Genomic DNA, 19,210 nt, shown 5'->3' with positions numbered 1-19,210 from the left:
TTTAGTGTTCAGTGATACATCTTTGCATTTGAGGACCTTTCCTAGTTCTCTCACAGCTGCCCTCCCCAGTCCTAGCCTTCTTCTGATTTCTTGACTATTGTCTCCATTTTGGTTAATGATTGTGCCGAGGTATTGATAATCCTTGAAAAGTTCAATGTCCTCACTGTCAATGTTAAAGTTGCATAAATCTTCTGTTGTCATTACTTTAGTCTTTTTGATGTTCAGCTGTAGTCCTGCTTTTGTGCTTTCTTCTTTAACTTTCATCAGCATTCATTTCAAATCATTACTGGTTTCTGCTAGTAGTATGGTATTGTCTGCTTATCTTAAAATATTGATATTTCTCCCTCCAATTTTCACACCTCCTTCTTCTTGGTCCAGTCCTGCTTTCCGTATGATATATTCTGCGTATAGACTAAATAAATAGGGTGATAAAATACACCCCTGTCTTACACCCTTTCCGATGGGGAACCAATCGGTTTCTCCATATTCTGTCCTTACAGTAGCCTCTTGTGCAGAGTATAGGTTGCGCATCAGGACAATCAGATGCTGTGGCACCCCCATTTCTTTTAAAGCATTCCATAGTTTTTCATGATCTACACAGTCAAAGGCTTTGCTGTAATCTATAAAGCACAGGGTGATTTTCTTCTGAAATTCCTTGGTCCGTTCCATTATCCAACGTATGTTTGCGATATGATCTCTGGTACCTCTTCCCTTTCTAAATCCAGCTTGGACGTCTGGCATTTCTCGCTCCATATATGGCAAGAGCCTTTGTTGTAGAATCTTGAGCATTACTTTACTTGCATGGGATATTAAGGCAATAGTTTGATAATTGCTGCATTCCCTGGGATCCCCTTTCTTTGGAATTGGGATGTATATGGAATGCTTCCAGTCTGTGGGCCATTGTTTAGTTTTCCATATTTCTTGACAGATTTTTGTCAAAATTTGGACTGATTCAGTCTCAGTAGCTTGTAGCAACTCTTATTGGTATGCCGTCTATTCATGGTGATTTGTTCCTTCCAAGTATTTTAAAAGCAGCTTTCACCTCACATTCTAACATTTCTGGTTCTTCATCATATGGTTCCTCCGTGAATGAATCTGTCATCCTGGCATCTCTTTTATAGAGTTCTTCAGTGTATTGCTTCCATCTTCCTTTTATTTCATCTCGGTCAGTCAGTGTGTTCCCCTGTTGATTATTCAACATCCCTACTCTTGGTTTAAATTTCCCTTTCATTTCTCTAATCTTTTGGAACAGGGCTCGTTTTACCCTTTTTGTTGTCCTCTTCTATTTCTATACAGTAACTATTGTAATAGTTCTCTTTGTCCCTACGTACTAGTCGCTGTATTGTTGCATTTAGGGTTCTGACTATGTTTCTATCCCCTTTGCTTTTGCTTTCCTTCTCTCTTTAACCATTTTAAGAGTTTCTTCAGTCATCCATTGAGGTCTTTCTCTCTTTTTAACAAGAGGTATTGTCTTTTTGCATTCTTCCCTGATAATGTCCCTGACTTCAGTCCATAGTTCTTCTGGTTCTCTAATGAAAAAAGCTGGTAAGAGAAAAATCAACGCATTTGAAATGTGGTGTTGGAGAAGAGCTTTGCGGATACCATGGAGTGCAAAAAAGACAAATAATTGGGTGTTAGAACAAATTAAACCAGAACTATCACTAGAAGCTAAAATGTTGAAACTGAGGTTATCATACTTTGGACACATCATGAGAAGACATGATTCACTAGAAAAGATAATAATGCTTGGAAAAACAGAAGGAAGTAGAAAAAGAGGAAGGCCAAACAAGAGATGGATTGATTCCATAAAGGAAGCCACAGACCTGAACTTACAAGATCTGAACAGGGTGGTTCATGACAGATGCTCTTGGAGGTCGCTGATTTATAGGGTCGCCATAAGTTGTAGTCGACTTGGAGGCACATGACAACAACAAACAGGCACCAATGGCAAGTGTTTATAGTTGATGTGGTGAGCAGGCTTCCCAGTGGGGCATCTGGTTGGCCACTCTGTGAATAGGATCCTGGGCTAGAAGGGCCCATTTTGGCCTGATCCAGCACTGCAGGGCTCTACTTAGGTCCCCACCTACAGCAGCTGTGTCAAACCCACGGATGTGGATAGACCATAACGGGATATACATATGGGAAAAGTGCAGTGCTTCCGGTAGTGTGAGAAGTCAGTTTCAGTTCAGATTCTACTTCTGACTGCAGGCATTTGGGTTGGGCAAAGTAAAACACTGAAAGGAGGGGCGGGGGAGAGAGAGCAGGCTAGTTTCTCACTCACACACACAAAAATAAGAAACGTGCCTCTACATTTTGCCTCATATCTCAGGTTCTGCAAATGCTTGAAACTTACTCTTTGTTTTTAAATGAAAGCTGGGAATCTGGGGATTGTGGCTTATGGGGGGACAAGTGCCCCCTTCACACACAGAGAGAGAGAGATGGCTATGCTTACAACAGAAGAGCACTGATTGGGTAGTCCCAGGAGCCATGTGATCTAGACAACAAAGTCTGGGGGGGGCTGCTGTTATCTGTCTAAAATGTAAATGTACTGCCTTCAAGTCGAGTCCAACACTCTAACCACTACGCCACAGTGGCTCTCATTATCTGTCTGGAGAAGCTTTAACCAAGGGCTGAGAGCCGAAGCCCTTGCTCTGGCCATGGTTGAAGGTCCATCAGTCTCCACCCTTGAAACAGAAGACAAAGAGCCAGGCTTGATGTAAAGCACATTCCTGCAGATCAGACCAAAGTGGGTCCATCTAGTCCTGCATTCTAGCCAGCCTCCGGGAAAGAAGGCAGGCAGCATGTAAACTGGAATGGATATTATTCCCCCCCTTTTTTAGTTTTTACCTCTTTGAAAAATGGAAAGGGACTGCCTTCCTGTCGATCCCCAACTTATGAAGAGGGTTTTCATGGTAAGTGGTATTCAGAGGAGGTTTACCATTGTCTCCCTCTGAGGCCGAGAGGCAGGGACTGGCCCAAGGGCACCCAGGGAGCTTAGCCCCCTTTTAATATCATTCATTCTCCTAGATTTCCTAACTGTGCTTTATGTATTTTTATATATATATTTTTAAAAAAAATATTTTTATTATGCATGATTTTATTATGAGCTGCCCTGAGTGCCCTATTTTAGGGTAGAAGGATGGGGTAGAAATATTTTTAATAAATAAATAATTGCAAGATACTGGGAATGCAAGAGGATCCGAAGGGAGGCTCAGTGGCTGCTAGAAATAGGTATGAGAGCAGGGGGGAGGAATACGAAGAAACCAAGTGAGGATTTTTTTTAAAAAAATGCATGCACCCGCATTCACAATGACATTGGAATGTCCATGTCAAGTTTAGGAATATGAAAGAAAGTCCTTCCCCAAAGAGTTTCCAATGTTTCCCCATTCTGCTTCACGTATTGCTAGCTTATCTTATAAGTCTTTAGCTAGCATTTTATTCCATTCTTAACCATCAGCCTTTTAAATATCCATTTTAAAGCAAGAAAGACCGAACAAAAAGTGATCTCCCAACGCTGCATATTTTGTCCATATTGGGCTGCACCACCATCCCCCAATGCTGCACCCAAGGGTGGCACCGCACCCTACCAGTCTCCCCTTGACCCCTGCTCCCCCACCCCACCCATCACTGCCAGTCACCCACACACATCCATACACCCACATCCTCACCCAAGCAAGTGGAGGCATTTGGGGGTGAGAGCTGCTCATCTCCTATCTGAGCCAGGGGTCATCTTAGGACCATCACCACCCCAAAAAACTGCATTATATGTTGTCCAATGTCAAGTGTCGACTGCTGACTAGAGCTGATGATTGGGGTCGTGTTGCTCCCCTTAAAGTAGCAATACTTCCGGGGACAATTCCAGGGGCCATTTAGGAGGGCAAAAGCCCACTTGGCTTACGGAAGGTATTGCCGCGTAACCGGCCTCTCTCTTTCTCTCTGTCACCACCACAGACCAAGAGTAAGAGCCAGGTGTGGTGCAGCGGTTAGGGTTAGACTGGGACCTGGGAGGCCCGGGTTCAAATCCCCACTCAGTCACGAAGCTCGCTGGGTGTGCAGTCACTGCCTCTCAGCCTGATCTACCTCACAGGGTGGTTGCGAGGATAAAATGGGGTTGGTAGGCCACCTTAAGCTCTTTGGAGGAAAGGTGGGTTATAAATGCAATTATTAAATAAATAAGCAAGCAAGCTGTTCTCCAGAGGTGTCTTTATCTTGGTACATTTGGCTGGCTCATAATTTCACACATCTGCTGGATTTAGGAATTGGCACTTCCTTGTCCTTGCTCAAGAGCTGGACATCACACTCTCTCCTGATTGCTCACCTGGCATGATCTCCCGCCATCTATGACCCCCCCAGGCCCCTTCATAGCATCAGCCCCCTCTGCCCATTGACACCCCCCCATGCTGCCGTATTTTACTCTCCCTTCAATCAACCTCCTCCGCCCTCCCCCACCCCCTTCTGAATTCTCTAAAAGAGGATGCCCAGGAGGTTTTTTTTTCTCACTGCCTTTGGGTGCTGGTTTCCACCAAGCTCTGCAGACAGGTATGTAGGTGATATGCTGGCAACGTCTATTTGATGCGTAACGTACTCCAATAAAATTGTCCTGGTAAGATACCGAAATGTTAAAAGTTCTGCAACAAGAGTCTAACAGAAGACAAGTCGTTCACCCACAGACCAAGATGTATGTATGTAAACAGGTGGCCAAATTTCAGTGGAGTCTTCTCTGAATGACACTGTCAACAGACAGATCCAGATATCAAAACAATCCCTATGATTAAAAAAATGGAAATGGGCTGCCTTCAAGTCGATCCCAACTTATGGCTACCCTATGAATAGGGTTTTCATGGTAAGCGGTATTCAGAGGAGGTTTACCATTGCCTCCCTCTGAGGCTGAGAGGCAGTGACTGGTCCAAGGTCACCCAGTGAGCTTCATGGCCTGGAAGGGGAAGTGAAAGGGGAAAGAGAATTAGAAAAATGGAAATGGGCTGCCTTCCAGTCGATCCCGACTTATGGCTACCCTATGAATGGGGTTTTCATGGGAAGCAGTATCCAGAGGGGGTTTCCCATTGCCTCCCTCTGAGGCTAGTCCTCCCCAGCTGGCCAGGGCCTGCTCAGCTTGCCACAGCTGCACAAGCCAGCCCCTTCCTTGTCTGCAACTGCCAGCTGGGGGGCAACTGGGCTCCTTGGGACTATGCCGCTTGCCCACGGCTGCACAGGTGGCAGGGCATGTAACCTCTGAGCCATTCACTGTGGGGTGATCTTTAGCTGGCCCTTGACACCCAGGAGACATGAGAGGGGATTTGAACTCACAGACTCTGGACTCCCAGCCAGGCTCTCCCCCCCCCCCGACTGGGCTATACCAGCTGTAATGTTTATGATTAAACTGACTGGAAAATGTACAACTATAGGAACTGCCACTGAAAAATAGCGGCCATATTAATTGGGACCTGTGACATTCTTCATGCAAACATGTTACGTTACATTTTATTTCTAGGCCGCCTTTCGGCCAAATACAAATACTAATAAAAACAAAACAATTTACCAAAAAAAATCAAACTAACAAAATCCTAACATTTCTAAAACACAAGAACAGCAAACATGACCCCAGGTGAACTGGACCAGCACTGACAACCCATGCACATGGCCAACTCATCATGGCACATTCAGAACAAAGGAAACTGCCTCATACTGAGGCAAGAGCATTGGTCCATCTAGCTCAGTACTGTCCGCACTGACTGGCAGCGGCTTTCTGGTTTCAGAAACAGGGGTCTTTCCAAGCCCCATCTGAACTACCTCTCTGTCTGCTGGGCAATGCAAGAGCTCTTTCGCATCATCCCTTTCCTCCACAGAAGTTGGTATTCTGTTGAGTTTTCAGCCAGAACAGATTTGTTTTCTTCGCCACCACCTCCATGAATCATGGGTGCGATTGTGAAACTGACTCTTCCTTAAAAATGGAAATGGGCTGCCTTCGAGTTGATCCTGACTTATGGCGACCCTATGAATAGGATTTTCACGGTAAGTGGTATTCAGAGGTGGTTTTACTATTGCCTCCCTCTGAGGCTGAGAGGCAGTGACTGGCCCAAGGCCACCCAGTGAGCTTCATGGCTGTGTGGGGAATGGAACCCTGGTCTCCCAGGTCACAGTCCCACACTCTAACCACTACGCCACACCGGCTCTTGACTCTTCCTAAACATCCCATCAGCAGTGCTCCAAAGTGGAGCAGAGCAGGGCCTCCTTGAGTAATATCCCCACTGTAAATTAGGTGCTAAATTCTAAATTAATGGATCTAATCAGGGTCCCTGCATGCCACGCCAATTCTGGCCTATGCATCAACCTTCTTTGGATAGATCTCGCTGGCTCTATTTGCTGAGCAGCAACCTTGGAAATGAAAAGGAAACCACCAACTCAGGGGGGGGGATTCTTGGTTTATTTTTATTTTCCTGTTTGCGTTCTTGGCTTCCCACATTCCATACACCTTTACAGGCCTGTATCTCATTAGTAACTATGGATGTCATTTTCATAATAAACTAGGCAATGTAGAGCTAAAAATATACAAATAGCTGACATTAGAAAAATTAAATGTTTTGTTCTCAAAAAGTTTTACAAAATGCTCTCATTAGTACTTAGTTCAATTGTCTCCCCAAGGTTGTTAATTCACCTGCTCATTATATTAATGTTGATTCATTTCATCTTCAATCACTGTTAATTGTTCTATTTTGAAAAGCATTATTTCATGTCAACATTGCTTTAGCCTCCAATAGCACCATTAAGGTTACGCAAAGAGCACCAATGTAACTTTTAGTTGTGGTTATTTTACCTTGTTCCGTCTTTTATGATTGTATTACCATTTTTCATTACAAAATCTAAATCTTGTGAACTTTATATCTTTAATAAACCGATGTATTTGTTTCAGTTACAGTTCTGAGTTGGTGGTTTCCTCTTCATTTCACATAGTTGCTGCTCAGCGAATAGAGCCAGGGAGATGTATTCAGTGAAGGCTGATGCACAGGCCAGAATTAGCAGGGTATACACGGGCCCTGATTGGATTCATTGATTTAGAATTTAGTACCCAATTTACACCCACAAACATAAAACACAGGGATAGAGGGGTGCATACTACTCTTAACACAACTCAAAACTCCTGAACCCTTGAACACAACTCAGGAGCAGAGAGGACCCAAAAGGGTTTGCTGAAAAAACAAAAGAATTGTTGGTGAACATAGAGGTAGAAATACCAGGCCAAAGCATCAGTTCCACTCTGTGACGGAAAGGTTTCCTGGGAACCTGCAGCGTGCGTCAACAGTTTTAGTCGGGAAAGAAAACAGGAGAACTTCAGCCAAGGCTGACTCAGAAATCCTTCCTCTCATTTAGCAGAAAGCACCACGGCAAGGACTAGAAGTAAAGGCAAACTGAATTTTATTTAACATAGAAAGGGGCTCAAGCAGGGAGGGGAATAAGGTGCATCATCAAAGCACTGCAATTTTGCATGAAGCATCTTCCGTGGAGCAACTCTTGGTTTTCACCAGCAGGCCAAGAACACCCCTCCCACCCCAGTACTTAATCCACATCTTGAGGAATGTTGGCTTTCCAGTTAATGTTGCGTCTGTCCCATCTAAGCAGTTGTCACCAGGACGCTGGAGAGCGCACAGAGGGAGGGGACGGGACGTGCCTATCCAAGGGACCCACCCATGAACCCCAGCAGGCAATGCTACAACTGGTCAACTGGACCTTCCCCTGCAAAGAAGTGGGAAGAGGGACCTGGGTCACTGTAGATTTGGGGGTAGCAAAAGGAACCCGATATTACTTCCCCACACGCACACGCCCAGGATTCAACATTTCTCCAGAGGATCCTGAATTCAGAGCCCAGGGACGACCTCTCAGGACTGCCTCACACAGTAAACGTTTAGGTGGGAAAGAGCCAGAAAGTGTCCGTTTGTTCTTCAGGCATCACAACAGCACTTGTACAACAAGCACCCTGGGTGGAAAATGCTCGTTTTGTATCTGGGTTTTTATTTTCCCCAGAGCATGTTAAAAGAGCATCCTTTCTGAGGACACTTTCACAAAACCACCTTCGTGTTAATTTTTAAAAGGCCACTTTTTATTAAAAAAATCAAATTTTTAAAAATGTACATTGGTCAGCTTTTTGGTGTTGCTGTTTGCCTTTTGGGGTCCTGGGAGGGGCTGCGGGGGGAGAGGCTGTTCACAAACAGCCACCGAGGAAGAAGTGATATAAACACCAGCAACGTTTGGTTGCATCACCTGCACGGTGATGGCTTTGTGTGGCAGGCCGTTTGTGGGACGAGGCCGGTCACATGAAGAAGCCAAGCCTGCAAATCTGGAGTGCCCATTCCAACCTATGACCCATTAGAGCAGCCTTTGCCAACCTGGCACCCTCCAGATGATTTGGACTGCAACCTGGGAAAACTTTCTGGAGGGCACCCAGTCGGTGAAAGCTACACTAAGCTGACGTTAGCCCACCCCCTACAATGGCCTGCAGCGTATTTGATGACCACCTTATTTTTGCAGTCCTGGATAAGCAGCAAAAATTGAGGTTTATCGAGGCCCTGGTGGGTGATATTCAACATGGCGGGTCACAAATCATGCCGGCCCAATTTAAGATCTGGCCCTTGTGCCCACTCTGAGGTGGAACGCCTCCACATTACTGGCAAGTCAGTGCCTATGTGCACAAGCCCACCTGCTCAACAGGGCCCACCTCCAGAAGTAGTCTCTCTTCTCACATGTCAGTCAGGAAACTTCTTGACCTATTCTAGAGACCTATTCCAGCAAAAAGCAATTTGCATGACCACATCCATTTTGCATGAGGCATATGAGGCAACCCCCGTCCCATCAGGGCCCCCATAGCAGCAGGACTCTGCCAACCCTCAAATGACACTCCTCCTTCGTGCCAATAATGAATGTGTCTGACATGAAGGATTTGGCAGAGCTCTTTCTAAACTGGTGCCCTCCAGATCGCTTGGACTACAACTCCCATCATCCCCAGACAGCACTTCTGCTTGCAGTCCAAAACATGGGAGTGCAAATCATCTGGAGGTGGCCAGACTGGTGAAGGCACTTTAGATTACAAATTGTCACCTAAGTGAACGGCTGTGTACATTGTGTGGATGGTCGGGGAAGGAGGGAACTCTGGGGAAATACCATTTTTTCTTTCTTTTTCTTTTCACGTGATGCTGCAGTGTGAGACTCCCACAAAAATCTCCATCCATCACACACAGATCCCAACAGCAGTGCCTTAAAAAAACTTGAAACATACATAACATCTAACTGTCAGGATTGAGCATTATGTAACAGAGAAACTGGGTGCTATGACAATTCCACAGTGCCGCAAAAGCCAGAAAGGGGAGTCAGGTCCAGAGTCAACGAAATGACTGTTTTGATGCTGTTGAATATTGACCTGGTCAGTGGAAGTAACTGGGAAATCCCTCTCAAACTGGTGTTCAGATTTTGCTCCTGAACGAGAGACTTCTCCCGCAACTCAAAAACATGCATCACGTTCTTTGTAAAGTACTACTTCTAAACCAGTTTCCGTCAATCTCATGCCCTCCAAGTGTCTTGGGTTCTAACTCCCCTCACCCTACTCAGCACAACTGTATGATGCCAAGACTGATGGGAGTCCAAAATATCTGGTGGGCACTCGGTTGGCGAAGGCTGCTCTAGTGTTTCACTCGAGTTTCTCTCCTGGATCAAAACCTTTCCCAAAATTCAGGACACGTTCATTTAGACATTCATTATCATTATTTTTTTAAACTTTAGTTATCAAAAGGGGGTCCCTCCACACACCCATGACAGTCACAAGGTCTTTTCATCTGTGTATTCACCAAGAGGCTCTTGAAACAAGATTAGGGGCGGCGGCTGCCTCTCCTCAGGGATATCTCTCTCCTCTAAAGGCATTCTCTGGCAATACCCGACAAATGCATTTGTGCTCTCCTGTGGATTCTCTGATATGCAGTGAAGGCATTCTCCGACAATAACTGACAACTGCATGGATTCTCCGATACACAATGCAGTTTTTCCTGCCAACAGATACCTGATTACTCCACCTTTCTCCAAGGTAATTTGCAACACACCGCTGTCAACTGAAGAATTCCCATGGTCAGCCATGAGCCAAAGGACCCTGTCTGCACACAATCACTTGCAGGTTTAAATCCATAGGAAGCAATAACGGAAACACTTATGGTGAGGCACCTCTACAGCAACACCCAGTAAAATCACATACCTCCTTAGCGTGGTCATTCTGATCCCTCAACACCCCTAAGTTAACGTCGACTATCTTTGGCACAAACTCTGACACTACACCCTCCTGCTCCCAAACCAGGTGACTCTTGCCGTTCTGCAGGACCAAAATAACAGCGAAGCCTGTAGCTGCACATGCCGTGCAGATTCGGGAGGGGGAGGTGAAATTAGCCACCCAACAGGGCTTGGGAAAACTCAGACATCTCCATTTATAACCAAGGAAGGAAAACATTAACGATGGAAAACACCCAAGCAGATCATGCTGTATGATTGTCGGCTCAGAGTCTCTACAGGAACGGAAACACAGAGGAGCACAACCTGGCTGTCCAAAAGGAAACCAGATGGAGCAACGGAGGGGATGTACTGTATACGAAGACACGTGGTACCAGCTGGAAATGTGGCTGATCCATAGAAAATTGGCTTTTACTTTGGGAATGAATGCATCTTGGCGATTGGATCTCACAGATGATGGGATCCCAAGTTCTCGGAGGCTTCAGCCTCAAGCGATATGGTCAATATTCCCAGTGGCAGAAGCCCCACCTGCTGAAGGGCCTTCTATCTCCCCCTTTTCAGGCCATCTCCTAGCGTCCCCCTATTTCCCCACACAAACCATCAGCACTCCCCTTTCCCCTGCTGACTTTCTGCTTTCAGGACTATTCCCAATGCACTGCCTTCCCCACTCTTCCCATCCCGGCGGTAGCCTCCTCAGCTGAGCATCTCCTGGCCAAGGTGACTTCTCCGATGAGCGGCAAGGCTGCCTTTCTGGGCAAAGTTTTTCCCACACGTCAGGCACTGGAAGGGGGTGTCTCCCGCATGGAGTCTCTGGTTTGGGCTCTTCGGGGCCTCTTTCTGGCCGAAGCGTCGCTTGCCCTCCTCATTCTGAAGTGGTGGTCTCTCCGTGCGGTGGATTCTCTGGTGACTGACAAGGCCACTCTTGCAGCTGAAGTCTTCCCCACACTCCCGGCATGCGAAGGCGGACCCATTCTGCTGGGGCTTCCCTTGGGGCTTCACCCTCAGCGGCTTCTGCCCATAGCTCTCCTCCCCCTCGCTCGACGCACGGGGCCTCCCCCGGGTTTGCATCCGCTGGGGGACGGGGGCGCCCTGCTTCTCCTTGACCGCTGAGCCACAGTCCCCTTTCTGATGGGCAAGGAGGGGACGCTGCTCCCGGAAGCTCTTCCCACAGGTGGGGCAGGAAAAGGGCCTCTCGCCGCCGTGCACCCGCTGATGCGTGAGCAGGTTCTGCTTGAGGCTGAAGCGCTTCCCGCAGACGCTGCAGCTGAATGGCTTCTCCCCAGTGTGGATTCTCTGGTGTATGATGAGGTTGTGCTTGAGGCTGAAGCCCCGCCCACACTCGGGGCACACGAAGGCCCGCTCGCCGGCGTGCTGCTGCTTCTGGTGGCGCAAGAGGCTCAGCGGCTGGGGGAAGCTCTCCCCGCACACGACGCACTTGTGCTCCTCTTCCTCCACCTGGCTGTGGATGACCAAGACGTTCTCATCCCCCGAGCCCTCTTCCCAGGCAGAGAACGGGAAGGGCTTCTCGCCCGGTGGGGAGCCCTGGTGAGTCCGGATGGCTGGCTCTTTGTCTCCCTCCATGGGACCCTTGTTTCCTGGAGGGAGGGGGGAAATAAGAGAGAGAGAACAGGGAATCACAAAGAGAGCACTGGCAAGAGATACTTTATGCTGGTAAATATATGGCATGGGGGGGAGGATGACCTCAGGGTCAGGGCGCAAGCTGCTATCAACTGCAGAATTCAGCACCCCAAGAAGGCTGTTTACCCTCAAAGCAAACATCCATTGAGCCCTTATGGAAGCCTTTGCCAACCTGCTTCCCTGCAGCGAGTTTGGAACACAACTCCCATCTGGCCCAGCTGTGCTGGAGTAGACAAGCTGGCCGTGACAGCTGGGGCTGATGGGAGCTTCAGCTCAAAGGGGAGCAGGCTGGCAAAGGCTGCCCCATGGCCATGGGGAAACGCTTTATGAACAGCAGCTGACACCACCTCGCAAGCTTGGCTGGAATGCCTGTGTGTGAGCATGTGTGCATGCACATTGGGAAGGAATGTCAGTGGTCAGGGAACGTGATTTGCCCACTGTTCCAGATTTATTGCAAATCTGTATTTGGAATGCAAGATACACAGGATAAAGTGTGAGTCCAGTTGCAGATTTCTGATTACGTTAGGGGAGAGTTTGGATTCTGGGAGGGGTGGGGCACACAACACACAACCTAAAGATATAAGAAGAGCCCCCCCAGCAGATTCAGACAAAATCTGATTCCCCTCCCTTTTACTTTTACTTCTTTAGTTCCCTTTAACATTACTCCCCTTTATTTCTCAACCGCATTTTATGTATTTTTATCTATTGTAATGTTCTTAGTGGTTTTTAATGTGCATGATCTGACTGTGAGCCACCCTGAGTGCCCTGTTGAAGGGCAGGATAGAAATATTTTAAATAGATTAATAAATAAACAGAAATCAAGGGGGGGATCTAGTCCAGCATCCTGTTCTGACTGTGGCCAACCAGATGCTTACAGAAAGCCCCCAGGCAGGGCAGGAACACAACAGCCCCCCGCCCCACCCCCTCTTGCTCCCCCGCAACCCAGGCTGATAGCCTGGATCTGAACCCGGAGGCTCCACAGACCCAGCCAGCCTCTACTAACGCGTCTGAGCCTCTTTTAAAGCCATCAAACAGCATCCTGTATGGATTATACAAATGTTCTAAATTAAACATGCACTGGGCAGTTTAAAAAATGCTGTGCATCAACGGCTCAATATAAATTTAATTAATAATTGAGGTTGGTGCAGAAGTTGCAGCTGGTGCAAAATGCAGCAGCAGGACTGCCCACTGGGACAGGGTATCGCCAACATGTCACCCCGCTGCTGAAAGAACTGCACTGGCTGCCCATTTGCTACCGGGCCAAGTTCAAGGTCCTAGTCTTGGTGTACAAAGCCCTATACAGCTCGGGACCAGGATGCCATCTCTGTTATCTTTTCGGAGCCTATTGAAGACTTTCCTCTTTCAACAATTTTAAGTTGAGATCATATCCCAGTCTGTGTCTGTGTTGGAATTGCTTTTTAATATATATATATATATTTAACAATATGTTTTCAACCCTTTTTTAAAGAGGTTTTGTTTTAATGCATTTTAAGGTCTGTTTTTATGATGTTTGAAAGTGTTTTTAACATTTTTGTTTGCCACGCTGGGCTCCTGCTGGGAGGAAGGGCGGGATATAAATGAAATAATAAATAAATAATAACAAACAATAATAATAATATATTACTACTATTATTACCATGAAAGGCCCCAAGTTCTAGTACTGCGACAGAGGAAGAAGGGAAAAAACCCCCGGCTGGGGCTGATGGGAGTTGTAGTCCAAAACAGCTGCAAGGGCCAGGCTGGGAACAGCCAAGATAAGCAGATGAGCTGCCTCACAGTGACTCAGATCACTGATTCATCCAGCCGCGGGTGGTCACCTCTGCCTGGCAACAACTCGGAGAGATCTTACACAGAAGAAAGGTTTCTTTCCAGCCCTTTTGCACCAAGGGGCAGAGCACCTGCTTGGCCCGCCAGATGTTGCTGGGCGGCAACTCCCCTCCTCTCCCTGACCATCCAGCCACAACCCCCACCCCAAACAAAGAGAAGGGGCATTGCACCCCCGTGGCAGAGCCACAGGCTCAACCCCCAGGGGCATCTCCAGGCAAGACGAGGGGAAACCCTGCCTGGAATCTGGAAAACTGCTGCCAGTCAGTGCAAGCAATATAGAGCTAGACATAACAGGGTTCCCCAGGACCCTCTGCTTCCAGAACCTGCACTCTGAGCTATGGGGCCCTCACACAAGCTGATTTCTGCAGGACCCTGATCTGGATGAAAGCTTGAAGGGGGTGGAACTGGGGGGTGGGGGCTGGGGCTGCTGTTACCCCACACAGCGGGAGGGCGGGGAGGCTGGGAGAAGGTACAGAGCTGCAGGTGGGCCACAGCTCAGCGGCAGAGCAGCTCCCTTGCAGAAGGTCCAATCCACCGTGGTGGCGTCTCCAGAGAGGACTGGGAGACCCTCTGGAGAGGTGCTGCCAGTCAGTGTCGACAATAGTGGGCTGGACAGAGAAATGCTCTGGCTCGTATGTAAATGGGAGCTGTGTCTCCAAGCAACACCCTTGCCAGCAACCTGAACTTTGGGTAACTTCTCTCTCCACCGCAGGGAAGGAGCATGGCGGGGGGGGGGGCATCGGTGGCTTTCCTGCAGGCCTCCTTGTGCCAAAACTCGGAGGCTTGAGGTTTTGTTTACCAGCCTTGGCTGCAGGCAGAAACGGTGGTTTTGAGTCGGAGCGCCAAAACCTCCTCCTTCAGTAATACAAAAAGGGATCTGCCCAGACAAGATTCCCAGGCTGGTGTGATTTCACATAACCTGCGCTCCCCTCCCTCTCTCCAAAAACGAGCGATGACATCAGCCAAATCTCAGCCTCACCTTGAATCAAGAGAGGCGGGGGGAGGGGGCTGCAAGTCCCGGCATGCAAGTGGTCAGGTGCTCTACCTGTGCGGTTGGATTTCACAGCGAGGCATTCTTAGGGCCTGCGAGTGTTTTGCAAGAAGGCTGTGAGGCGGTCCCGTCCGCCTCTCTAGGCGACGCCACCTCTAGGCCCCTGAACATCCTACTCGGCCCCGGATCCTGCTTGCTAGCTGTAAAATCACAACGCCCTCCCTCCCCCCCCCCCGGAGAAAAGGAAGGAGGCACAATCCACCATGGAAGGACCAACGCCTTTCTTGCAAACATTTCTTGCAGGCCTGGAAACAAGGAAAGGGGGTAAAGGAAACGTCGAGGTGGCCGTCTTGTGGTTCCCCCATGTCGAACCCTTCCTCCACACGACCCCGTTTAGAAAAGGGGGTCTCCCCGCACCGAAGGGCAAAGTGACCGGCCCAAGGTCACGCGGCGAGTCAGTGGCAGAGGCTCCCGCAGGCTTCAAACGCCGCCGGCGCTGCTCCTCCTCCGACACCGCCTCCTAGTCTCTCTGAGGCTGGAAGGTCCAGCTGGGCGGAGGCCGAAGGGCCGGACCGCAGGAGGGCTCGCGGAGCAAGGGGGGGGTCCCCGCCTGGATCGCAGCCAGCCCCGCGGCGCAGCCGTCTAGCCACGTGCGCCCGCCCGGAGGGGAGGCAGCCGGGCCTAAAGGGAAGGCGGCAGCGGGCCGGGGAGGGCCTCGACGTCAGCTCAACCTGAGAGGGTGGGGGGCTCCCTTCCTTCTAACTTCGCCCCCCCCCGGAAAAAATGGTAAAAGGACTGCGTCTCCCCTGGCTCCGGATCGCCCTCCCCACAAGCCGTTCACACGGTCCTCTGGAGGCGCAGCTGCCTCCCCCGAGGGTGAGGGATACAGGGGGCCGCCCCCTCTTTTCCACCCCACGATGCCTCACCGTGCCCGGGCGCCTGGTCCCCGCCGGCCTCTCCGATCCCCCCCGCATTGGCCCGATCGCGCCGTCCTGCTCTGCGCTTTGCACGAGGCACTGCAGGCAGGATCGAGCCCCGAGGGGAGGGGCGGCCCTCGCTCCCTCTCTTCCACCGCCCCCCCCCGCGGTCAACGTACCTTTTGCAGCAGCGGCAGCTCCAACCCCCGCCGCCGCCGCCTCGCCAGCGCCTTCGCCCAGCAACAGCCCCGCGTGAGGTTCGTTGCAATCCATCCCAGCGCAGCCCTGGGAGCTTCCACTTCCTGCAACAGCAGCAGGAGGAGGAGAAGCCGGAGCGGCCGAGGTTGCCGCTTGCAACGCAACGCGGGGCTTGGATCTCGGAGGCGCGGCTCTTCCTTTTGCGCGCACGCACGCGCGTGCGCGCGCGCACCGGTTTTCCTTCCTGCGCTTTCCCAGGGCCGCGCAGGAAGAAGAGCCCGGTGAAGGCTCGGAAGCTTGCAAGCCCCGAGGAAAGGATGAGCCAAACAGCCGCCGCCAAGTCGGAGAGGAGAAACTGGAAATTCCACCACAAGACCCGCGAGGCTTTACCGTATGAAGCGAAGGACTCGTCTGACAAGTCGAATCCATAGCCTAGCATTGATTGCCGTGCAGACTGGCCCACAGGGACATCCGAAGAGCCCTGTGGGATCAGGCCGGCGGCCCCTGGTCCCAAATCGTGCCCCAGGCTCGCTGACCCTTGCAACGGCTGTTCAGAGGCCGCCATTATGTTGGCCCAGGGCCCCTTTAGGGCCTTCTAAGCCATCATCCCCGCACTTGATGGCAACAAATTCCACAAGGCGATTATGCATTGGTGGTTTTAATTTTTTTGTCTGACCAGATGATTTGCCCTCCCCTAAATTCTGCATGAGAGCCAGTGTGGCGTGGTGGTTAGAGTGTTGGACTACGACCTGGGAGAGCAGGGTTCGAATCCATACACAGCCATGATGCTCCCTGGGTGACCTTGGGCCTCTCAGCCTCAGAGGAAGGAAATGGGAACCCCCCTCTGAATACTGCTCACCATGAAAACCCTATTCGTAGGGTCCCCATAAGTCAGAATCGACTGGAAGGCAGGTCATTTCCATTCAAATTCTGCATGGCCTACAGCCATACTCCCCTGAACTCAAAAGCTAAGCAGGGTCAGGCCTGGTTAGTACTTGGATGGGAGACCGCTTGGGAATCCCAGGTGTGGTAGGCTTAGAGGAAGGCAATGGTGAATACCTCTTTCCATGAAAACCCTGTGAATATATCCAAAAAAGATTAATAGGGTCGCCATAAGTCGTTATCGACTCGAAGGCATATAACAGCAAATTGTGCATGATGTCAGAAGTGCAGGCATCCAGGACACACACACACACCCCGTAACATGCATGCCATCCATGTTGTGAGGGGTCCTGAGTGTGCACACCTCCTACTGCGTGCCGTGCCGCCAATGCCCCTCTCCCCTGAAAAGAAATCCCCCTCTTTTCTAGCCGCAGCCTGGGCGTCCTGTGCAATCAGGCTGGGCAACTATTTCCAAAAAGGCCCAACTTGAGATTCTGAAGCCAGATTTTGCCGATGTGCGTGTTGCACTGAATGTTGGCATCCTGAGTCTTTTGCAGTATTTCAGGCAGGGAACGGGGGGGGGGGAGAATCTTGAGTCAGTAAAATGCACATATGCATCCAACATAATGTGTATTATTTAATAAAAGGTGTATGTTGTTTAATATTTTAAATGGGAGCCAAACCCTTCTCCCTGTCTGCTAGCTTTGAATATGCCAAGGGTTTTGTTGTTAAACATAAGGGAGCATTAAGACATTCAGCCCATGCACACACACGCCCCTCCAACAGCAGCACCTGCAGACGTGGCAACATGCAAGGCAGAGCGTCCAGGCCTATTTAAGCCTGGGCTGGCTGCGTCCAGGGTGTGTGTGTGTTGGGGCGTGGAGCTCCCAATCCGCAACAGGTTGCAGGGTGTGATTTCTGTTGCGTGTCAACCCCTTACCCCAGGCTGCAAATCACGCCTCGCAACCCAATGCTGGCACGGATCACGGAGCCCCATCCTCCCACCACCAGCCTATAGATTTAGGCAAGGGCCCTTCTGAGCCACAAGGGCCCTTCTGAGCCACAAGGGCCCTCAGGCCCGTGCCCGACTTGGCTGTCCGCTGGCACCAGACCTGCTAGCAGAGGCTCTGCAGGGTCTCAGAGAGGAGGTTTCCCAGCCCTAACCTGGGACCGTCAGCATGCAGAAGCAGGTGCCACTGAGGTGTAGTTCTTCCCCTAAAGTCATCACGGTTTAGGGAGGAACTAGTGACGTCTCCCCTGGCACTCGCCATCCACACCCCTCCAGCAAGACCCATGACCACCCAGAGAACTAATTGCTGTCCTGGGATTTTACCCTCTGGTATCTTCCTTCAGACACGTGGCAGGGCTGTCCTGCAATCTATCTCTGGGCAAAGAACCCGTTCAACATTTCTTATGACAGTCATGAATGCTCCCACCCTCCCCAAGGAGTCCTGGGGATTGCAGTTTTCTGAGGGCACTGAGAATTTTCTGCTAAAGACCCTCAGCTTCCTCGGAGGACTACAACTCCCAGGGTTCCTTGTGGGAGGGTGCTGAGCCCCAACTGTTCTGAATGATCTATGCAGTGAAGTCACACTCTTGTGGAGGGAGATGCCCTATTCACAGATGTATTATTGAGAGCTGAGTGAAACCACCATGTCCAGAGACAGTGTACCTGCGAGTATCAGAGGCTGGAGCTGGGGGGGAGGTAGCTACTGCCTTCACTCAAGTTTTGGAGGCTCCTGGAAACATTTGACAATAACTGGTTGTTGGAAACACAGTGTTAAGCTTGATGGATTTTGGTTTGGTCTGGTCTGATCCAGCAAAGCAGTTGCCCTTTTAATTACACTAGACAGGGCTTGTTGTTCTCAGGACCAAGATACATGCTGTTCTCCTAAGACAGGGAGGCCTCTGTCACAGAGGATGGGACAGGGAGGGATGGTTTCCCAGGAGCCTGGGGTCCTTGGTGTCTCAGGGGGATATTGTTTTGAAAGTCTGCCTTAGGTCATGATATGTAGAAGAACAAGTCTTCCCGAAAAAGAGCCAGCATGGCTTTTGCAACGGTAAGCCTTGTCCAATTAATCTGTTAGAGTTCTTTCATAGAACAAAATTTATACAAAATGCTGCAGCTCAACTACTTACAAACTGTCGCCGCCGGGAACACATCACCCCAGTGTTGTTCGACCTACACTGGCTCCCAGTTATTTTCCGGGCCCAATTCAAGGTGTTGGTATTAACCTTTAAATCCCTATACGGTCTCGGCCCAGTTGATCTGATGGAGCCCCTCCAGCGCCACCAACCATGCCGCCCAACAAGATCAGCCACACAGGACCTTCTCTCAATCCCGCCAACTAAAACAGCTAGGTTGGCGGGGACAAGAGAGAGGGCATTTTCAGTGGCGGCCCCCACTCTCTGGAACTCCCTCCCGTATGACCTTCGACATGCCCCTTCCCTGAATGTATTCCGCCAAGCTTTGAAGACCTGGCTCTTCAGACAGGCC

General features: G+C 49.8%; 1 protein-coding gene across 2 annotated transcripts; it reads right to left on the bottom strand.

Annotated features, from left to right (window-relative positions):
* Positions 1 to 7,396: 7,396 nt before the first annotated feature.
* Positions 7,397 to 16,097, bottom strand: LOC133365268 (gastrula zinc finger protein XlCGF7.1-like). Of its 2 annotated transcripts, none has more exons than XM_061586913.1 (2): positions 15,813 to 16,097; positions 7,397 to 11,855 (listed from the first exon to the last, which is right to left on the bottom strand). In XM_061586913.1, the coding sequence occupies exons 1-2, from the start codon at positions 15,904 to 15,906 to the stop codon at positions 10,954 to 10,956; spliced, it is 996 nt and encodes a 331-aa protein (XP_061442897.1). In that variant the 5' UTR covers positions 15,907 to 16,097; the 3' UTR covers positions 7,397 to 10,953. The 2 variants fall into 2 exon arrangements, with proteins under 2 accessions (XP_061442897.1, XP_061442898.1); XM_061586914.1 differs by lacking the exon at positions 15,813 to 16,097 and adding an exon at positions 14,771 to 14,840.
* Between the last annotated feature and the right edge of the window lie 3,113 nt (positions 16,098 to 19,210).

The sequence above is a fragment of the Rhineura floridana genome, chromosome 10, assembly GCF_030035675.1.
Source record: "Rhineura floridana isolate rRhiFlo1 chromosome 10, rRhiFlo1.hap2, whole genome shotgun sequence".
Classification (NCBI taxonomy): domain Eukaryota; kingdom Metazoa; phylum Chordata; class Lepidosauria; order Squamata; family Rhineuridae; genus Rhineura; species Rhineura floridana.
Note: the sequence above shows the minus strand (reverse complement) of the source record. Positions and strands in the feature narration are given on the sequence as shown.